This window comes from Zootoca vivipara, chromosome 2 (assembly GCF_963506605.1).
Source record: "Zootoca vivipara chromosome 2, rZooViv1.1, whole genome shotgun sequence".
Taxonomy (NCBI): Eukaryota; Metazoa; Chordata; class Lepidosauria; order Squamata; family Lacertidae; genus Zootoca; species Zootoca vivipara.
Genome location: NC_083277.1, coordinates 64,855,678 through 64,875,283, shown reverse-complemented (window position 1 = coordinate 64,875,283; position 19,606 = coordinate 64,855,678). Strand labels below are relative to the sequence as shown.

The window sequence follows — 19,606 nt, the reverse complement described above, 5'->3', positions numbered from 1 at the left end:
GTTCTCTGATGACTCTACCTCTCTACTGGTGTGGTACACGTTTTCAAACAGGTCCAGTCTGCAACATGTATGCCTAAAAATGTTGCAGCCTGGACCTGTTTGAAAACATATGTACCACACCAGTAGAAAGGTAGTGTCATCAGAGAACCAAAATGGACACCTGCCCCCTTTTTATTTCTTTTGCTAAGCTGAACACACAGAAGTTAAATGTGTGTAAGTTGCAGGCTTACTGTATTCTAAAAAATCATTACAAAATTTAATTGTATCACTGGGACAATTGTCACAAAGCATCCACCCCAAATAAACAGAAAAGGGAGATCAACACTCACCGGGACACAAAGGTAGAATGCATAACCTTCTTGTCTCTGGCTTGTCTTCTTTACAGAAGCCAATAACGTTTTCTCTTGTCCTGCACAGAACTTGTCTGTCTTGGGTACCATTACCACAGGTTACAGAGCACTGGAGAGAAAACAGAAACTAGGAGTCAACTTGGCTTTTGCTAATTTATCGGCAGTTGGCATTTGTCACAGGTAACATGATTTATATGAAAACGATTATTTATCGTTACTTACCACTGTTCATTGTCGTCATCAGTACAACCAAGAACCCTAAACCAAAGTGGACTCTTAACTGCTATATATGGTAATGTTAGATTACAACAAGCCAGCCTTGTATTTCTTTGGAGCAAAGGAGCTCCAATGACCACAGAGAGCTTCTTTTTTGCTGTGGATCTACTATGTCCATTGAAATAAAGAGGTAAGCTGCATGCGTATTTGTGTTCTATGTGCATAATGCAACCCACAAAGGGCTCTGACTTGGGGTGTTTGCCTGTCTGAAGTGTTTGTAACAATTATGGCAATAATAATAGCAACTGAGTACAGCAACTGCAGAACTCTGCAGTAAGTTAGCATCCTGAATTGCTGGTCCATGCACCCCCTGCTATGTAGGCTACTGCCCTCCGGGTGGTTCATTGTTCCAGATTGCTTCCCTGACCCCCATAACTTGATGTGATCCTCCTCACAGCTTAGCCTTCACATGCCTCTCCTCTTCAGATTCTGCATTCATTGAACTGATGACAAACATTTGACTGTTTGTTCCAGCTCCTGGCGTGTGCTTCCACTCACAGAGTGGTATTCATTTTTTTTTACTCAGAGCAGATCCCCTGAAATTGATGGACCCAACTCTAAGTAAAATTTGGTTAATACCATCCCTAGTCTCAGTAATGGGTTTGTAGTCTCTGCTCTCTTGCACTGATCAGTTTTGCATTCTTGTGATTTGATGGCAGGTCGCATGGTCCAGTTCTTGCCCACAAAGTCGCTCCCAGGATTTTGGGACTATGAAGCCTCACTGGAGCCTGACATGGTACAAAGTAGTACTAGGAATATCCCCAAAGGTTTCTGCCCCTCACCTGTGACCCAGTTACCTAACATTCCGGGTGTCAGCCAAACACAATTCTTATAACTGCTCTAGAGGATGCTGCCTTTAAAACTGGCTAGTGCCTCTCCCTCTCTTTACTCACCTCAAACCCCTCCCCATCATTTCACAGCTTGCCCGTCCTTCCTCCTCCATCTCACAGCTTGTTCTCAAACCCTTCTGCCATAGCTCACCCAACATCCCCATGCTCCCTGTTGCTGCCATCCCAGGTGGGTGGGCACCCTTCTACCCTGCCACTACCCACTGGTGGGAGGGCAAAGAAGGGGAGAAAGTATTTCCCACCTTAGTCCCCATCCTTATCCTCCCACCACCGCCAAGCCTTTGTGGGCTTCCTTTTGGTGTTGGTGTGGCGGCCACTGATGGGGGAAGTCCCCCTTATCCCCCTTCCCCCACCAGTGGCAGAAGCGCTGGCAACAACAGAGGAAGTGCAGCAAGGCTTGCCTGGGCTGCCAGCATTCTCGCTTGCTCCACCTGTCGGCTTACCTGCATTGCCTGCCTGCACCACCGTCCTGCTTTCTTCTACCCACCTGGGTCAGCTGGCAGTGGCAACAGGAAGAACATGGGAGGACCTGCCTGGGGTGCCCATCTGCCTGCCTGCTTACTCTGCCCACCCCACCCCCCTACCTGTTTGTCAGCATTATGTCAGATGAGTGCAAATATAGTATAGGGACAGGCAAAGATTCTTTATTTTTAACAGTATGGTTATATTGCTGCACAATTATGGAAGTTAACCAACAAACATGCATCTTGTGCAATCTTGACATTTGATGTTTCCCCCCGCCCCCATGATGTGAAACACTAAGGCTCACAACCAATTCACTAATGCAAATTTGACACCACCCTTATTAATATAGGCACTTCCAAATGTAATTTGAACAACAGAACAAAATCCTGCTTACCTGTGACCAGGGTCCTATCCGCCACTGCGCAGGGCAAAGCTCCCGGTTGCAAACCCTCCTGCCCTCTGGGCGATCGCTGTTGCAGTATTTGGCATGGACAGAGCGGTTTGTGTTATCGTGCAGCGGTTGGATGCAGCGGACAGAACGTACCTGATATCCTGTCTTCCCACAACTTTTGCTGCAAGGTTCCCAATCTCCTGTAACCCATCTGGTTCAATGAAAAAAGAAGTCCGGGCTGGTGAGTTTATATTGCACATGTTTAAGTCACACAATAATAATTTGATGATTGATATTTCTTTATGTCAAGGTTTCAGGGCAGCTTCTCTCATCACATCTTGTACACATATCCATGGTGTGGCAATCAGGTAGGATGCACATGTGCAAATCGCATTACACCAGCTGGGAAACCTATAGGCCCTAATCCCCCACCTACTCGTGAGAGTTTTTCACAACTGATGTAGGGCACATGGAGTTGGGTTGAGCCTTGGTCATGCTTAGAGTGGACCAGTTGAAATCAATGGGACAATTTAGTCATGACCAACATAAGCCCCATTGATTTCACTCAGTCTTCCCCTAAGCAGGAAGGAATTCAAACTTCTGGCAAGGAAACAGAAGGGTCAAATGAAGCTGCTTTCTTGTCTAGGAGACAAGTGAACCATCTGGGGCAGGATTCAACCCGTGAGTTCTGTCAGTGGAAGCAGTGTGCAAGGCTTTCCACTTGCACAATACAGCTTCCCCCCTCCCCTAAATTGGCTTGGTTCCAGGGAGATTACACGGGGGTTGCATTGTTCTGTCTGGCAAGCTGAAGGCATGCTATGATGGAATGATTGATACGGCATGGAGCTGCTCAAGCTGAAAAGGAAGAAAAACCTAGTGGGACGTCTCTAAGAATGCTTAATCATGGCATTATATCTGTGTAATGTTGTTGTTTTAATTTGAATAATTAATTGTTTTCTGTCACTGAATTTATTATTATCTTTCCAAGTTATTAATTTTGTTCCATTCTTGAATTATGACAGTTGAAGGAAACAAAACATTCTACGCCAGGAGCTTCACTGATCCTCTTCAACACTTTGTAGTTGTTGTTTTTTAAAAAAAAACAACCTGTAGGTTAGAAACCATTTTGATGGCCCTCCCTCTTCCTAGTTTGACATCTTTAAACTTTTGCCCAAAATTAAAATTAAACGTAAGGATTCTAATGCTCATCATGGAAACTTCACACGGCCACAAAAAAACTGAGCCATTAAACCGACAGATATTATTACATAAGCACAAAAGATACGAGATCTCATTATGCACCCTAACAGTGATCTGAATTATTGTGCTAGATCCCTCTCCAAGAAATGTTTGTTTGTTTTTTTGTCTGTGGCAGCTTCGCTGGATTTACAGGAAAAGAATTTCCTTCTAGGCTCCGTAACAACAGCTATTTGTAATGTTCTAAATAATTCATGTGGAAACCAGCAGGGGGAATAAACCACTAAAACAAGTGTTGCTGGTAGATGCTGGCATAGGAGCAGCATAATTCTTAGAGATGAATTTGCTGCTTTGGATACGCTGGCAATTCAGCAATCAACCAAGGAACCGCATGAAAAAGAATGAGGGCCACAGTAATGCAGTTTGTCCTGCCATTATAAAGCTTTCAGAGCAATCTTATGTGTTTCTCTCAGGAGCAGCGCTAAAGTCCTTCTAAATCTTTACTGTACAATGCTAATGAATAGAATATTAACCTCTGTACTTTCTGGATTTTTCAAAATTCAGTAGACACCATGATGCAAAGGGAGTTTTAAGTCTGACAAGGATGCCTGCTTGCAACTCCCAGTAGGGTTAAAAGGAGTTTCATTCATCACCCCACTGTTGCTGAGAGCCAGCCTTGGTGACACAGAGGATGGCAATTATGTCCTAAAAATGCAAACATTAAAAACTCCAGCATTGCAAACCTCTGACCCTGAAGCTTTGCCAAGGAAATAGTGGAAAATGTAACAAAGTGCATTAGAGAGTCAGGTTAGACTCCTAACCTAAATGGGCTCCATTTAGCCCAGTTTCCTGTACCCGAAAAAGTCTAAGAGCAAACACAGTTCAATAACAGACTGGGGTCTGGGTGAACAGGAGCACCGACTGTAGATGGTGCTCACACCCCTCCTGATCATTTAGGGCCAAACTAGCTAATGGCCACTTTTGTCTCCCTGGGAATGCCTAGAACAGGCATCCCCAAACTTCGGCCCTCCAGATGTTTTGGACTACACTCCCATCATCCCTGACCACTGGTCCTGTTACCTAGGGATCATGGGAGTTGTAGGCCAAAACATCTGGAGGGCCGCAGTTTGGGGATGCCTGGCCTAGAAGGTGCTCTCTCAGACCTTAAATTTAGGTACAATGAACATGTTGTAGGGAGGGTCTGGGGTCACAGTGGAGGTGCCACCCCCAATCTACACATGCTCCTTTAAAGACCTTCAAATGAATGTCCATGGTTTGGGGCCTCTTTCCTACTACCTTTCCTACCTCTTTTCTCCTAGGACCCTGGCCACATAGCCCTGTCCTTGATGACTGCTTGTGAGCTCCCGCTGGTGTGCAAAACGACAGAGGGCGTTGCACAGATTGTTCCAGAACTTGCACTGGCTTCCTGCTGCCTTCTGGGCAAAACTGAAGGTCATCTTTTTGAAATGTAAAATGACTTGGATATTATTTACCTCGCGGGAACAGTATTAGGTATGTTGACTCAGAAGTAGGTCCCACCACATTCCATGGGACTTACTCCCAGCAAGGGTTTTTGAAGCCTTAGCCTGCCTACGGTACTCATGTTCTTTAAGTTCAACCAGGAACATCTATAGCGCCTGAAAATTCTGGACCATAGCATAAGCACATATAGGGGGACATTCAGCCACATTTTATTCACAGTAGACCCACTGACCTTAGTTAGGTCCATTGATTTCATTGTCCGGATTCAACTAACAAGTGCCGCCACTAGCAGAAGCCAACCCAAAGAATCCTGCTAGTGCAAGGGGGCTTTCCCCCACACTCCTCCCCATGCACCCCCCAAAATTGGCTTGGGCAGGGGTTGGGAGAACCATATACAGAGCAGTGCACCAGCAGAGGAGAGGGGGGATTGTTCCACCTGGCAAGCTAAAAGGCTTGGGTTGGCAGAGTGACTGCTGTTGTAACCAGTGCTTTTTCCCTCAAAAAATGTTTAGGGGTATCTCTCATTTTCCTACTCATATTGAAATACTGCCCCTCAATGTGGCCAAACTTTGATTCACAAAATGTTTAGGGGTATTCATTCCCCCAGAAAAAAAGCAGTGGCTATATCACTACGTTGAATTCCTCACAATGGATCTACTCCGAGTAAAAATGTAACTGAATACCACCCATAGAAATATTTATCAATGCTTTTTATTACTACAGAGGAACTCCTGTCCTTTGCTTACTTACCAAAGTCAGAGTCATTTTTAGAAGCACTGTAAAGACTCCCTTGTCTGAGTTGGCATTTGAGGGCCAGCCAAAGAGCATGTGACAATTTTAATTAATTTTATTTATATTGTGTTGTTACTTGCTACAAGCTGTGCATTATGGATGCATTAGAAACTTAAACAGAGAAATAAAATAAGATTCCAACTCCTTGCAGCCTAGTGATTTGGGACAGAATTGCCAGAATGCAGGTTGGAGGTATCTTTGCCCATCCATTTCCTGTTAATTTGGCTACTCACTTTCAAAATCCCGCAACAATAACAAAAATAAAGCTCTTGATCAGTGCCCTCCTTTGTTGTGATGCCCACAAAATAATTATACAGTTTTCTAACGGCTAAAGGATGAACAGGCTCCCTCTCTATTTGTGCGCAAACACAATAATGACATGATTAGTTGTGTGAGACATGAATGGGGATGCAAATATGAAAGCACATTGGAATCTGCTCCCTATTTAAAGCAACAAAGTGCAGAATTACTGCATTCGCAGTTGGGTGTGCCCTTGGATGTGCATCTGAGAGTGTGATGGAATTATGTTCATTGTTCTCTATCCAACAAGTGATAATGATCCATAATACTGTTTATACATCCTTAAATTGCATTTCTTTAGGTGGATGGGGCCAAACAGTATATCATCCATCCTAATCCAAGCCATTAAAAATTGATATCTTTTCCCCCAAAAAACCAAACCCTGTAATAAGAATAAAGCATGAAATTGGAAAATATCCTAATTGCTTAAACAGTTATTTCTGCAAGCCAAGAATTCCTACTTCCTACTTTCCACCCACTCCCCAACAAACCCACATCTTTAAAAGCTAGGCTGCGAGTTTTATTGGTGTTTCGATTAGGACTAGTCTTTGACATTTTCTGCAATAACAGCCCATAATGGGTATGCAATCCATAAAACAGAAATTACCCCCTGCTGCTGCCGCCGCCGCCGCCGCCAAATCAAAATCTACTTTGGAATTGGGGAATCATTCATTTTTGGAAATTTCCCCCCGCAACAAACTAAATTCTGGGAATTACATTACATCATTGCATAACTCTGTTGGGGCAATATTCTACACACCATGGCTAGAAAGCAGTTCTAACCTAAAGCAGCCACAAAGGAAGGGAGTGGAGAGGTCATTTGAGGCTAGTTCCAGGCACTTCTTGATTATTATGCAACAGTGATGAGTTATTCCAGTAGAGAGAAATGCTTACATTGGCTGGGAACATTCCTGGAGATTACACACTCTGCGAATGGGCTTTGGTTTCTGGATGGAGTCACAGTAACTGCGATGAACCATCTTGTGGTCAGTCTTCCTCCGACAACCATATTTTGTAAACTGATGACCTTAGGAAAGAGACTTTCTGTTATCTTCAGCATTCCACACAACTCAGAATGCCCTGAAGCCTGCTATGAGACCTATTAAGCGAGGGGTAAAATGCGAGTTTCTCTGTTTTGCAGGGAGGCCTGATTCAGATGCTTATTTACCACCCTCAGAGATCACCTGGCTGGAATCCTGTGGACAAACCAATGTTATGTACTCTATTGGTCTGTTTCACTTCCTGCATCAGTTCATACAACCAGCATTTTCATGTAACCCCAAGCCTAACGGCAGCTTCTAGAGCTCCCACGCACAATCCTGGGGGGAGTGGGGGGGGGACAAAGTGTCTGAACTGTGCCAGAGATCCCACACTTACAAAGATGTGGGATCTTCCAGTGTACTTGCTACCTTCTACCTGGCATGTGGTAAAACATTACGGTTGGGTAGAGTTAGGGCTGGCCCAATACATTTTGGCACCTGAGGTGAATTACAAAATGCTGCCCCACCCCCAAGGGGAAAATAGGGGAGTGAAGATCACATTGCAGCTGCTGCTGGCACCTCAAAAAAAGGCAATGTATTGCTTGAAGGGCGGATCTGCTGCCCCTGTGGATCCTGCTGCCTGAGGCAGCTGCTTCCCCTTTCCTAATAGATGGGGCAGCCCTGGTAAAAGTGGAATGAGAGAGCTTGAGGCAGGTCCTAAATTGCACAACAGATAGAATTTTGAGAGCCAGGAAATGAATGAACAGGCCCTGATTTAGATGTATACATCTTCCAGAAGCAGGTAGCAGAACCCACTAGCAGTTATCCATGGCTCAATCTTCTATGGGCTACAATGCACATTCTCTTCTGAAATGCTTATACATTAAAACATGTTGCCAGCACCCATTCATTTATATTCTCTCAGTTACTGAATGGAGCTGTCCTCATGCATTCAACCTGCTATCTGCTTTCTAAATGTGCAATACACTATGAATAATGAGCAGCAATAAATAGCCTGTCTAGAGAATGTTTCTAGACCTGCATTTTCATGCTATTCATTCATTTACCCACCCATTAAGTCACAACTGAGGACGTTCAGGTACATTTACTCTTTGATTTAGTTTACATGTACAAATTTGTTATTAGTGACTCAATCGCTAATGGGTGGATAATTCATTACAGGTATCACCTCAAACATGGGGCTTTTCAGTGAAGGCCTTTCCTATGTTCTGCTGTTGATTTACACCTGCATGTCTGAACACAAATAATTACATAGTACAATCCTATGCATGTATACCTGGAAAACAGTCCTATTGAGTTCAGTGGGACTTTCTTCCAGGTAAGTGTGCATAGGACTGCCCCCTAAGTAACCCTCAGAAAGCTATGCATATTCATCAGTTTAGCACCCTTTATTTACCTCCTCCACAGGGTTTTGAGCACTGTGACCACTTTTTCAAAGCCCACTCAAATGTTACTGAATCTTCCAAAACATTGTTGTTGTCAACATTCAAAGAGTCTTCATGGATCATGTACTTGTATGTCAATGTAATCTTGACGTTACCATGAGGAATTGCCTGGTCAGACAAATAAGGCATACATTTTCAGCAAGGTCATTTGGAATATCACAGAGGCATTTTGAAAACAGATGAAAAGCATGAAAAGTAGGGCAGGTTTTTTCCCCCTTGTTTAAATTTAAGCTTCAGAACACATTTTTGAGATAGAGGGCAACTTTTCTCCCAGTCCAGGTGTGGGATTGGCCTTCAGGGTCCTGTATTCTTATGATATATACTACTTTTAATGACAACACTCATGTCTCTCTTTCTCATAGAATTTGCAAGTAGGGCTTACTACAAAGATGGGCAGGATTAGGACCAAGAGACTGTCCACTACTGTTCCTTGTGGGGAGACACTCAAAACTGTAGAGCCAGGGTAGCCAGTGGGGTGCCTTCCAGATGTTGGATCACAACTCCAAATACCTTTGGCCTTGCTGCCTTGGCCTGATGGAAGCTGTAGCCCAACAACATCCAAAAGGCACCACATCGGCTACCACAGCTGTAGAGAATTTGTTTATTTACTGCGGGTACAATTAAACAATTTAAAAGTAAATGCAATAACAACAACACCCACCCACACACCCAAATTAAAGACAGCTTGGGGAAATAAAAGATTGTTTCCTGGCACTAAAAGGACAATGAGGTAGGTACAAGGCAAACCTCTTGGAGTAGAGAAAGAAGAGGAGGAATTGTCCTTCCAGGTCTTAATATAGTTCCACGGCTTGTCTGTTTTTTTGGGACATCTACATCTGAAACCCCTACACACAGATGTAGCAATATATAAAGTTGTTACCATTAAATATGTCCTTGATTCTTAAAACAGATGTCCTAACAGATGCAATCCATAAAATACTGTACGTATGACTCAGTCTAATCTAGACACTCTCATCTTCAAGTTACTTACCAGAACGGTGATTCCATTACGTAAGGGGCCCATAGTTTGCACCATTTCCCTATCCTCATCGTTCCGATACTCCCATTCCACGCCCATGTTGACAAACACTTTGGAGTCTGGCACGTAGTTCTCTTCGTTCAAAATAAATTTCCCTGTTTCTCGGTTCTTGATGGCTAGAAATAACAGGACAAATATAACATCTTCTAGAGACTTCAGTTCACTCTCTCTTTCTCTGCCCTCCCTCTTTTTCTGAGACTGGAAGTCTTCAGGAAGAGGTCTGTCTGCTTGCTTTATTTATTAGATGCATTTAGAGAACTTATATACTGCCTTTCACAAAAAAAGAGAAGATCCCAATGTGGTTTATATAAAAATGAAAGTAAAAATGTAAAGGACAATTGCCATAAAAGCAAAAGAGAACAAAAACACCTAATAAGACAGCAGACTAGGATCTAAAAACTCCCTAAAAGGGGGGGGCAGGGGCGCTTTGCCAAAAGGACAACAGAGCAGGTGCCAAGCAGGCCTCTTTAGGGAGAGGACTCCGCAACCAAAAATGCCCTTTCTCTGATGACCATCCCCCCTCATCTTGGATGATGGGTGGATCCAAGGAAGAACACTGTCAGGTGATCTCAGCATCTGTTGGTTGATATGGAGCTAACCTTCCTTTAGGTACCCAGGGACCCAAGTTGCCTGCAAGGCAAACCCTGTCCACCATTTCATCTGTAGGTGGTGCTATCTTGACTGACCAGAAGGAAAATGTAGAGATTGTACTCCACCCCAAACTCCAAGCAGTGCAAGATTCCAGGGTTCTGGGCACTTACCCAGGGTATGTGTTTCCTTTGTAAGGTGGCGTCTTTATGATATATGGCTTATTTACACATACTATAGACAACCTGAGCCTACGATGGAGGGGTTCAGAGCATTATCACCCCATAGTCACAGCCTTGGATTCCAACAAAAAACAGGCATAGCTCTGTCTCCCAGCTGCCCAGCCTGCAACCTGCCAGCTTCTAGCTCGCATAAACCTTTGGGTATAGGGCGGTAAACAACAACAACAACAACAACAACTCTACTCTCAAATTTGGACTTTATCTTTCTAACTACCAGGAGTTGAGGAAGGGGCCCCAGAGCCAGGAATTCAATCCTTGCTGGATCCAGAAATTAGAAGGGTTTCAGGCATACAGCCTACTTCGCCCTCTCCTTATAAGGATCTGAGTCTCAGCAAAGTTCACCACAAGGAGCTGCTGCTGCTGTTCTGTATGGTGTGCAGAGATGGAGACGCCGCCTCCCCAACATTTGAAGGAAAATATGTTGGCACTGCAGACTCGACAGGGAGTGACTCTGTCATCAGGCAACAGACACTGCTGACTCTCACACCCTGTCACAGCCCTCTCCCTTGGAAGGAAGCCCTCAGTGCAGCCAGCTGTTTTATCTAAGAGTTGATAAATTGTTTGGGGCTGAGCCTATGTTATGCCATTCATTTGATTTTGCATTGCAGACCTGGAATTGGAGAACCAGCTGGACTTATCTGATAACAGAGCTGTGAAGAAAGACATTCACAAGGAACAACTGGCGTCTATTGTGAATTCTGTTCTAGCAGACCAAAACAAATACTCGTCCTGCCTCTTCATCCCCAGTATCTTTTCAGCTACCTGGTCTTTTTCATCTGCTTCAATGGTGTCTTACATCAGCTCTGAGATGAAAAACAGAGCTAATCATGCATTATGTTTCCAGATCAAGCAGATGAATTTCTGTTAGCATTGCCCTGCCTGTTGCATTACAAGTCTCCTGCCCCTATCCCTTTGGATCCCTGCCCTAGAATCTTGTTTTCTTCACGAAGTAACAAGATAAGAATGCCACAGAGTATGTGTAGTGATTTTCACTATATAATACACACACATATTGGGGCTTTAGTGTGTTTGGAAACAAACCCACCTGTTCTTTGCTGGTTTGTGGGGGTCCCTCTATAATTAGAAAGTGGTTTAGAAAATTCACTCTGCACCGGCTCAGGGGCACCATCTCTTTACTGAGAAATATACCATGTTAGTCATTCTCAAAGTAGAACATATTTATTATTATTATTATTACAGTGGTGCCTCGCTAGACGAATTTAATTCATTCCACGGGTCTTTTCTTATAACGAAAAATTCGTCTAGTGAATCCCATAGGAATGCATTGAATATTTTTTTTATTTTTTTGCCCATAGGAACGCATTAATTGAATTTCAATGCATTCCTATGGGAAACCGCAATTCGCTAGACGCATTTTTCATAAAACGAATTTGTCTAGCGAGGCAACCTCCGTTTGAAAAATCCTTTCGTTAAGTGGAAATTTCGTTAAGCAGGGCATTCGTTAAGGAGGCACCACTGTAGTATTATTATTATTGTTATTGTTATCATTACTACTACTACTACTACTACTACAGTGGGTCTACTCTGAGTCTGACTAACAATTTATTACACTCAGAGCTTTTCCACACTAGAGTTCAGTGTATGTTTGTAGCTGTTGGCATTCCCATTTAGTTTGTGTAGTGCACACAATGTTATACTTGAATAACACCAATCTTGATGTTTCCCTTCTATAAATTCAGGTTTCAACAACATGGGGATAATCAAATAAGTTGAGAGAAATTGGGCTCCAAACCTCTCCACCTGGATGTTTCGCTGCTTTTTGGGGGTGTGGATCCATCATCCCTCTGCTACACCTCTTTCCACACCCACTGCTTCCTCAGTGCTTCCATTTCTTTTCAGGTGGAGTGTGTAACTATTTCAGCTACACACCTGAATGGAGCTTAGTCCTATGTATAATTCCTTTGATCCCTCATAAAAAAAAATTTGCAGTGCAATTTTACATGTGTCTACTCAGAACTAAGCCCCATAGTGGTAAATCTATATAAGATTGCAATCTGAAAATTTCACACATAGGAAACAAACAAACAAATGCACAGGACTACCCAACACCATCACTGAGAAGGTCTTATACTGGATGAGAAACTGAAACTGAATCAGCAAGACACGCCAACACATGCTGTTCTAGGTAAATGTTTGTGTTGCACAGCTCCATGTGCTTTCAGATGCTCAGTTTGTGCCTGGGTGGGCTTCCCTACTGACTTCAAAAAAGGGAGCAGTTTTCCATATGCACCCCATTTAAGGATATATCCCTGTGCTTGAATTTGGATCAATGGCTTAACGTTGCAAGAAGGTAACTTCTGGCCTGAGAGGTGTTTGACGGCTCCCTGTTTTAGCTTCCCCAGGTAGATGGCAAAAACAAGAGGTTAATGACTTCCTGGTTATAAGCTCTACACGGCTAGCAGACTGCAAATGGGTTACATGTGTGCAGGCTGAAACTGCGTATGCTGTATCTGAGTTTTATTAATCTTCAGAAAGAACTTAGCAAATGGAATCAATTACCTAAGGAAATCGCTTCGGCTGAATCAGCTGGCTGAGATGTTAAGTACAGCAAATCATTCCTCTGTGAAGGTGACTGGATTAGATGAGGCCCCTTTGAACTTGAGGGGTCTACTGTCTCATTCTATCTCTTTTCTGCACTTCAAATGTTGCTGCAGCCTTTACTACTGAACCTTGCTACAGCCAAATTTCCTGGCCAATCTCTAAAAATAATTAAGTCTCCTTTCATCTTCCTTCCTACTTTGACTGTCAAAATCATAATTCCAAATGCGGCAGTTTCATACACTCGTTGCCTTGCCTTCTCTGTTGCTCTGGGGGGCGGGGGGGGGGAACCAACCCTCATGTCTCTTGCGATCGTTTCCTAAAGTGCTGTCAGGGTCGATACCAGGCTTTAAAAGCCGAAGGTTTATATATTGCCTGTGCTTCATCAGAAACAGTTTGCCGAGCATAAGGAATAGGTTTGTACAAAGAATGCTATGAGTCCCATGAGGCTCTACGGAACATCAGTGCAGGGGAAGCATTTACTAAAGTAAAACTTGGGGGGGGAGGGGTGATTCATGGCAGTTACGAGGCTATTTGTTTTGAATCCACTTCTAATTAATAACACTCTGCAAGACATTGTCTATTATTGATCCGCTGAATTGGAAGCAGAGGATTTCAATTACTGTTTAAGCTTTGTGATTGATTGAGCATCCTTGCGATGGATGGCTCTGAATCTGAAACGGAATGCACCAGGATGCTATAAAGGCACATGCAAAAGCAGAACCAGTGAGCCCATTGACGAGGAAGCACATTCCCTGTAACAAATGAATATGGAAACTGCATGCAGGGGCGGAGGAAGGGGGTGGGGTGCGGGCCACCCCGGGGGTCATCACTGAGGGGGTGTGTGACAAAATGTAAATAAACCATATATCCTAAAGACACCACAGTCTCCACTGCCCCTCATTCCAAGGAAACCAAACCCTGCATAACTGCCTGGAACCTCTGGAATCTCAAACCGCTTGGAGATTGGGGTGGTATTCAGCAATATCATTGTTATAACATTAGTTTTCTCATAAGGAGAAATTCTTCTCTTTCACATTGTCAGTAAAAGCAAATGTACAGAAAAAGATGGTGATAGAACAATGCTGATAATGTAACACTCACCAAGATTATGAATGGAGGCATCCGATTCTTGTATTAGCAAGTGCCGCGCACCTGCTGGGATTTCAAACATCTTGATGTAACCTGTAGGGACACATTAAACCAGTGCAGGTTGTTAATATTATAGAGAAAGGAAAAGAAGACTAGATTGCTGAGCCATCCTTTGGGGGGGCAAGGTCCCTCAGGCTCCACCCCAGCTGGCACCCCTGTTGTTGACTATGTGTTTTATGAGATTTTATGACACGGATTAGTATTCTAAAGTATCAAAAGCCTTTTTGTAGATAATTTCCTCAAAAATGAAAGCATATGTATATATCTGAGGTAAAACAAATGCATTTAAATTCATTTAAACAAACAAACAAACAAACAAACAAAGTATATTTAAATTGCCCATTGGCTGACTTGAAAACTAAGCAGATCAAAGCCTAGAAAGGTGAATACAGACATGCACAAATGTGGCCCCATAGAAGGTGTTTAGACCAAGAAGGAAGAACAACCCCGCCTCTACTTACCTGGAAGTAAGGCCCACTGAGTAGACATATCTAGGATTTAACTATAAGCCCCCAACCCATTGAGCCTTTTAAAGTCCACAAATGGGTACACACACACACACACACACACACACACACCATAGGCCCTATTGGTAAAGGCCATAGTACTTCCAGGAAAGCACCCCTGCTGTTCTGCACCAGAAGCTGTTCAAACACAATGCTTTGTTGCACCACCGGAAAAGAGATGTTAAAAACAAAGTTACTATGTCCTTCTGAAATCTTCTTGCATGCTTCTCTGGGGCAGGAGCGCTATACTGAAAACGGACTGACCTTGCTTCTTTGGTGCCCTGGAGAATGTGCCTTTCACCACTTTGCAATGGGCATTGTCTCCACCACACACGCCACACTTGTCCTCTTGCTTTGACGAGCCAATCACCTTGTCACAGCCAACTTTCTGCAAAGAATGAAAAGCAATTACTCCTGCTTGTAAGAGCCTGCATTTTCCTCTGGGTTTTCTTTTCACCAGACAAAGATATAATAAACAGCACATTTGTCTCTTCCTAAAAGGGCACACTGATATCCGCATGAGTTTTTATAATGACATTTCACCCTGATAAATTGGTTTCTAGCTGCTTGCTTAACTGAACTCTGATATTATTTCATTATCAAAGGATTTCAAATACATGTTGCTATTCAGGATTTGAGCATATTGCAGGCATTTAATCCAATTCACATAAATATTTGGCAATTCATGCTCAGAAAATAACACTGAAGACCACAGTACACATTTCTCTCCCCCCACATGAAGAAATGGTACTCCAGAAATGAATGAGGCCTCTAGTCATACACTATGGCAAAGAGGCCCAGTACAAAGACCTCCAGGCAACAGGCAACAGAATGTTTTGGTGTTTCTTTCCCAATAGCTAAGGGGAGATTAAGAAGCCATATGGAGGTCTAGTAGATGGATAGAGAAGCTAATAAAATCTTGCATGTCTGTAACATTCTCATGCACTTTTGACTGTGGCTTGCAACCACTGTGTTTTCCTGAACAGAAACCAATTTAGTTGTATGCTCAAGAGCCTTCTCAAATTAGATATTGAATTCACTTTGCAAAGGTACTAGGCATGGCTTTGCAAAGGTACTTAGGCAGGTTCTTAGCCTAAGTCCAAACCCAACTCCATCCTGCTTAGGCAGGTAACATTTCAGCGACTCTAGTAAAACAATGAACCATGGCAGGATTGATTTTTAGTAAACTTCAGTGACGACTACTTGTAGATCCGTCATGGATAAAAGCGTCCCATTGAAATGTTAATATTATACTCATTCTTGCAAATAAGAAACTGGAAAAAGGAATTGATGCCACCACTTACTAGGCACTCCCCTCGCACACAGATACTATGAGAATCCTTATATGAGCACCGTGTCCCATCATGCACCAGTCTTTTCATATACACAACATCATTAGTTTCCTTGGACTCACAGTAGAGATGGCACCTTTCTTTGGCTACAAAGGGAAAAGAGTCCTGTGATTTATCTCTTCAACTGATGGTTCTTATCTAATCAGACTGCAGAAGGCAATTCAGTTAAAATCATGATCTTTGAATAAAAATGTGCAAAGATTCCAATCAACCCACTAGCAGTAGAATTTAGATCCATGTAGAAGGAAGGGTTCCCACTAAGTTCAGCAGAAGTGGACCACACTCAAGATCATAAATATGTGTACTGTATGGCTGTTTATAGGGTACCTGATCAATTTGCAAACCCACTAAAGCAAATTTATATCCACTTTTCTGGCATGCCATTGTAGTAGTGTATGCTTATGCATACTTTATATACAAAATTCAAAGTAGGTGCCAAGTAATGTATGAACACAGGAGTTGACGATGTACCCACCTCTCCAAATGAAGCTGAGACTTTTGGCAGAATAACCAATGGGTGGTAATATTTTCTATATACAGTACTTCAAATATGGCAGACTGGAACCAAGGCCATTAACAAAGCAATAACACGGAGGAGGAGGAGGAGGAGGAGGAGGAGGAGGAGGAGGAGGAGGAGGAGGAGGAGTGATGTACTAACCATCACTATGCTCATATGCAAGCCAATGGTGCTTCTTGTTCTGATATTCAAAATAAGGATCCCACTGTTTGCATTGCTCCTCTCTGAAATCTTCATTATCTTTAGGACAGTCATTAGTGCTGCAAAGCTGGAACTCATAGCTTGGTCCAAAACATGTACGACCTCCATTAGCTGGGCTAGGAATAAGAGCAAAACCAGATTAATAAGTAATATCATGTCAGCGACACTTATTAAATTATCTTATTACTAATGAATTTATATTTGGAGCCTGAGAGATCAACTGCAGGAGTAGACTGGTTCCTTCCACTGAAATTAACAGAGACAACTCTACAAAAGCAAGCTACGTGTAGAGATCTTGAATCACAACAGTGTTGAAATCAATGGGACCTATATATACATCTTGTCCCATAGATTTCAGTGGCAGTAAAAAAAATACTTAGGGTGGAATTCAGCATCACACTCTTCCAATTGTTCCATCTGCACAAGCATTGCAAGACTTCCCCTCCCCTGTAAGCTGTTTTGGGGGTTCTCCTCACACACATCCCAAGCAAAGGGTCATGTCAGGGAATGTGAGTGGGAAACGCCCTGTTGTGCAAGCAGAAGTCCTTGCACAGTGCTTCTGCTGCTGGTGCTGGATAGGTAAATGCCACCCTTAATCTCTTCTCTTCTCTTCTCCTCTCTTCTCCTCTCTTCTCCTTCCTTGGTAGTGTGACCAAATACCAGGAAAAGCTTTCACTTAATGGCTTCAGTCCAACAAGTACCTAACCCTGCATGCACATAACCACAGTTTGTACTTTTCTTTTTACACCAGCAATGGCGACAAACTGCATTTGTGTCAGACGGCAGAGGAACCAACCCCCATGGCAGGTTGCCAGGAACGGACAAGACAAGGAAAAGACCTTACCATCTGCTTTTATTCAATATTCACATAGAGAGCCTTGGGAATGCAGCCTCTCAGAATAATGGCATTGCCCCCAAGTCAATCTCCATCCCCTCTGTCTCTCCCACTTCCTCATGAGTCATCATTACGGGCGCTGAAAAGTGCCCTCTGCCTTTGAGCTCTTTACTCTCCTACTTTCAAGGCCTGCCATGTTCTGGGAGGGGGGGTCTGGAATGCTTTCTAAAGACACCGAGTCCGTCAGCTTTCGCTCCCCTGGTCCTTATTCTTCCTCCTCCTCCTCTCCCATTATTCCCCAGCTTTCCCCCTTATCTGCCTCTGAGCTGAGACCTCCCTCAAACCAGTTATAATTCTGAACTGTCTTCTTCTCTTGAGCTGGCCTGTGACCGTAAATAAAATTAAATTGAAGTCTTCTTCTCTGGAAGGGTCAGGCAGGTCTCCACCATTCCTCCTCTGCCCAGTCCCTGACAATTTGTAATCCTATTCCAGCTATTTTATGTGTGGGTACAGACTGCCTCTTTGAGCAACAGCCAAAAAAAGGCAAGCTATGGCTGTGTGTATAGCAGGAGAACCCTGCATGAGGGCCATGGTGAATTCCTAAACCAGTATACAGTCAATGGTCTGCATTATTTCACCCACCTGAGGATGAAACATAGTCTCAAGCAATTATTTCTGTGCTTTTCTGATAGTAATTTAACAGTGTCTCTCTCACAAATGTTTATTAGTCTTTGGCAGAGGTGGCAAGCATTGTAGGGCAGTTCTGCACCGCCGTGGTCCCAACAACAAAATTGCTGCCACTTACTGCGCTTGACTCCCCAGTGTGGCTGCACTGCCCACACCTCACTTCTGCCCATTCTGATAAGGGCCACAGGTGTTGCTGTTGGGAGAGCGACAACATAGGAAGCCATCCCCACCCCATGCCACCTGCTCCTGGTCTTCAGCTTGCTTAGGTCCAACTTACTGTGGGTTGTCACATTGCCGTGTTCTGAATTTCACTCCCGTTCCACAGGTTCGAGAACAGGAACCAAATTTACTCCATGCCCCCCAGTTTCCATCTTGCTTCAAGATATCTGGAGTCAACCAGATACAGTGACCTTTAAAACAATGCTAAAAAGAGAAAAGCATACGTGGATGCATATTTTCACAATGAGTCACACTGCATAGCAAAGTTGTCTTAGTTTTTGGACACAGACTGAAAGCTCCTCAGTCTACATACTATTGCGAACACTGGGAAATGATGCAATATCCCCATTCACAGCTTTAGAATAAATGATTCTCTACCTGCCTAGAAGAAATGATAGGCTTCTCACACATGCATGTAACTCACTGGGCAAAACACCACTCAGCTATACATGTGAACAGTTTCAACTGAAAAATACTGGGGCAGATTGGATGATTCTTCTTGCCCAAACTGGCCCATGGAATGGAGAACACACCTGCTTTCCCCAAATATACATGACCTATCTGTCCTTCCTCTGATGCCCTCTCACATCCACAGAGAGATTGCAAGTTTCAATACAGCCTAGGAGGTGCAAGTTTGGGCACACATGCCTGGCCATGTTGCTTCCTCTGTGTGGGGGACACTGCAGGAGGGGCAGATATGCCAGAAAGGGGGGCAGGTGAGTTCATCCTACAATCCACACAATGGGCTAGATCAGTGGAATAGTATCAATCTGCCCCATTATATTTGAGGTGATGAAAAGCAATACCAGGTACTAGATTTCTGATGAATCCTTTACACCAATGTTATGTCAGCTTCTTCTACCCCCGTCGTCAGGCTCAGTATGCCCCTGAATGTCAGTGGCATGGGAAACCACAAGTGGGGAAAGTGCTATTGCCCTCAGGTCCCCTTCACTTGGTTCCAACAGGCACCTGACTGGCCACTGTGAGAACAAGATCTTGGCTTCAATGGGCCATTGGCCTGACCCAGCAGGGCTCTTGTTATGTTCCAGCTGAAGCAATAATATCACCAAAATTCATTTGGATTTTAATTTAATTCATGGCACTGTATGTTTCAAGAAGTAAAATTTAGGCTTCCTCTTCCAAAGTTGCTTGGCTATGATTT

The 19,606-nt window shown here is 43.5% G+C and overlaps 1 protein-coding gene across 1 annotated transcript in view; it reads right to left on the bottom strand.

Moving 5' to 3' along the window:
• The window catches only part of ADAMTS2 (ADAM metallopeptidase with thrombospondin type 1 motif 2), a 208,881-nt gene that overhangs the window by 9,493 nt on the left and 179,782 nt on the right, over positions 1-19,606 (bottom strand). The window contains exons 11-20 of the mRNA XM_035105612.2: positions 18,503-18,648; positions 16,644-16,819; positions 15,938-16,071; positions 14,898-15,021; positions 14,080-14,160; positions 9,539-9,702; positions 8,499-8,655; positions 6,996-7,128; positions 2,334-2,541; positions 330-459 (exon numbers count right to left, since the gene is read on the bottom strand). Of these exons, the coding sequence (XP_034961503.2) occupies positions 330-459; positions 2,334-2,541; positions 6,996-7,128; positions 8,499-8,655; positions 9,539-9,702; positions 14,080-14,160; positions 14,898-15,021; positions 15,938-16,071; positions 16,644-16,819; positions 18,503-18,648 (1,453 nt within the window). The remainder of the gene's footprint in view (positions 1-329; positions 460-2,333; positions 2,542-6,995; positions 7,129-8,498; positions 8,656-9,538; positions 9,703-14,079; positions 14,161-14,897; positions 15,022-15,937; positions 16,072-16,643; positions 16,820-18,502; positions 18,649-19,606) is intronic.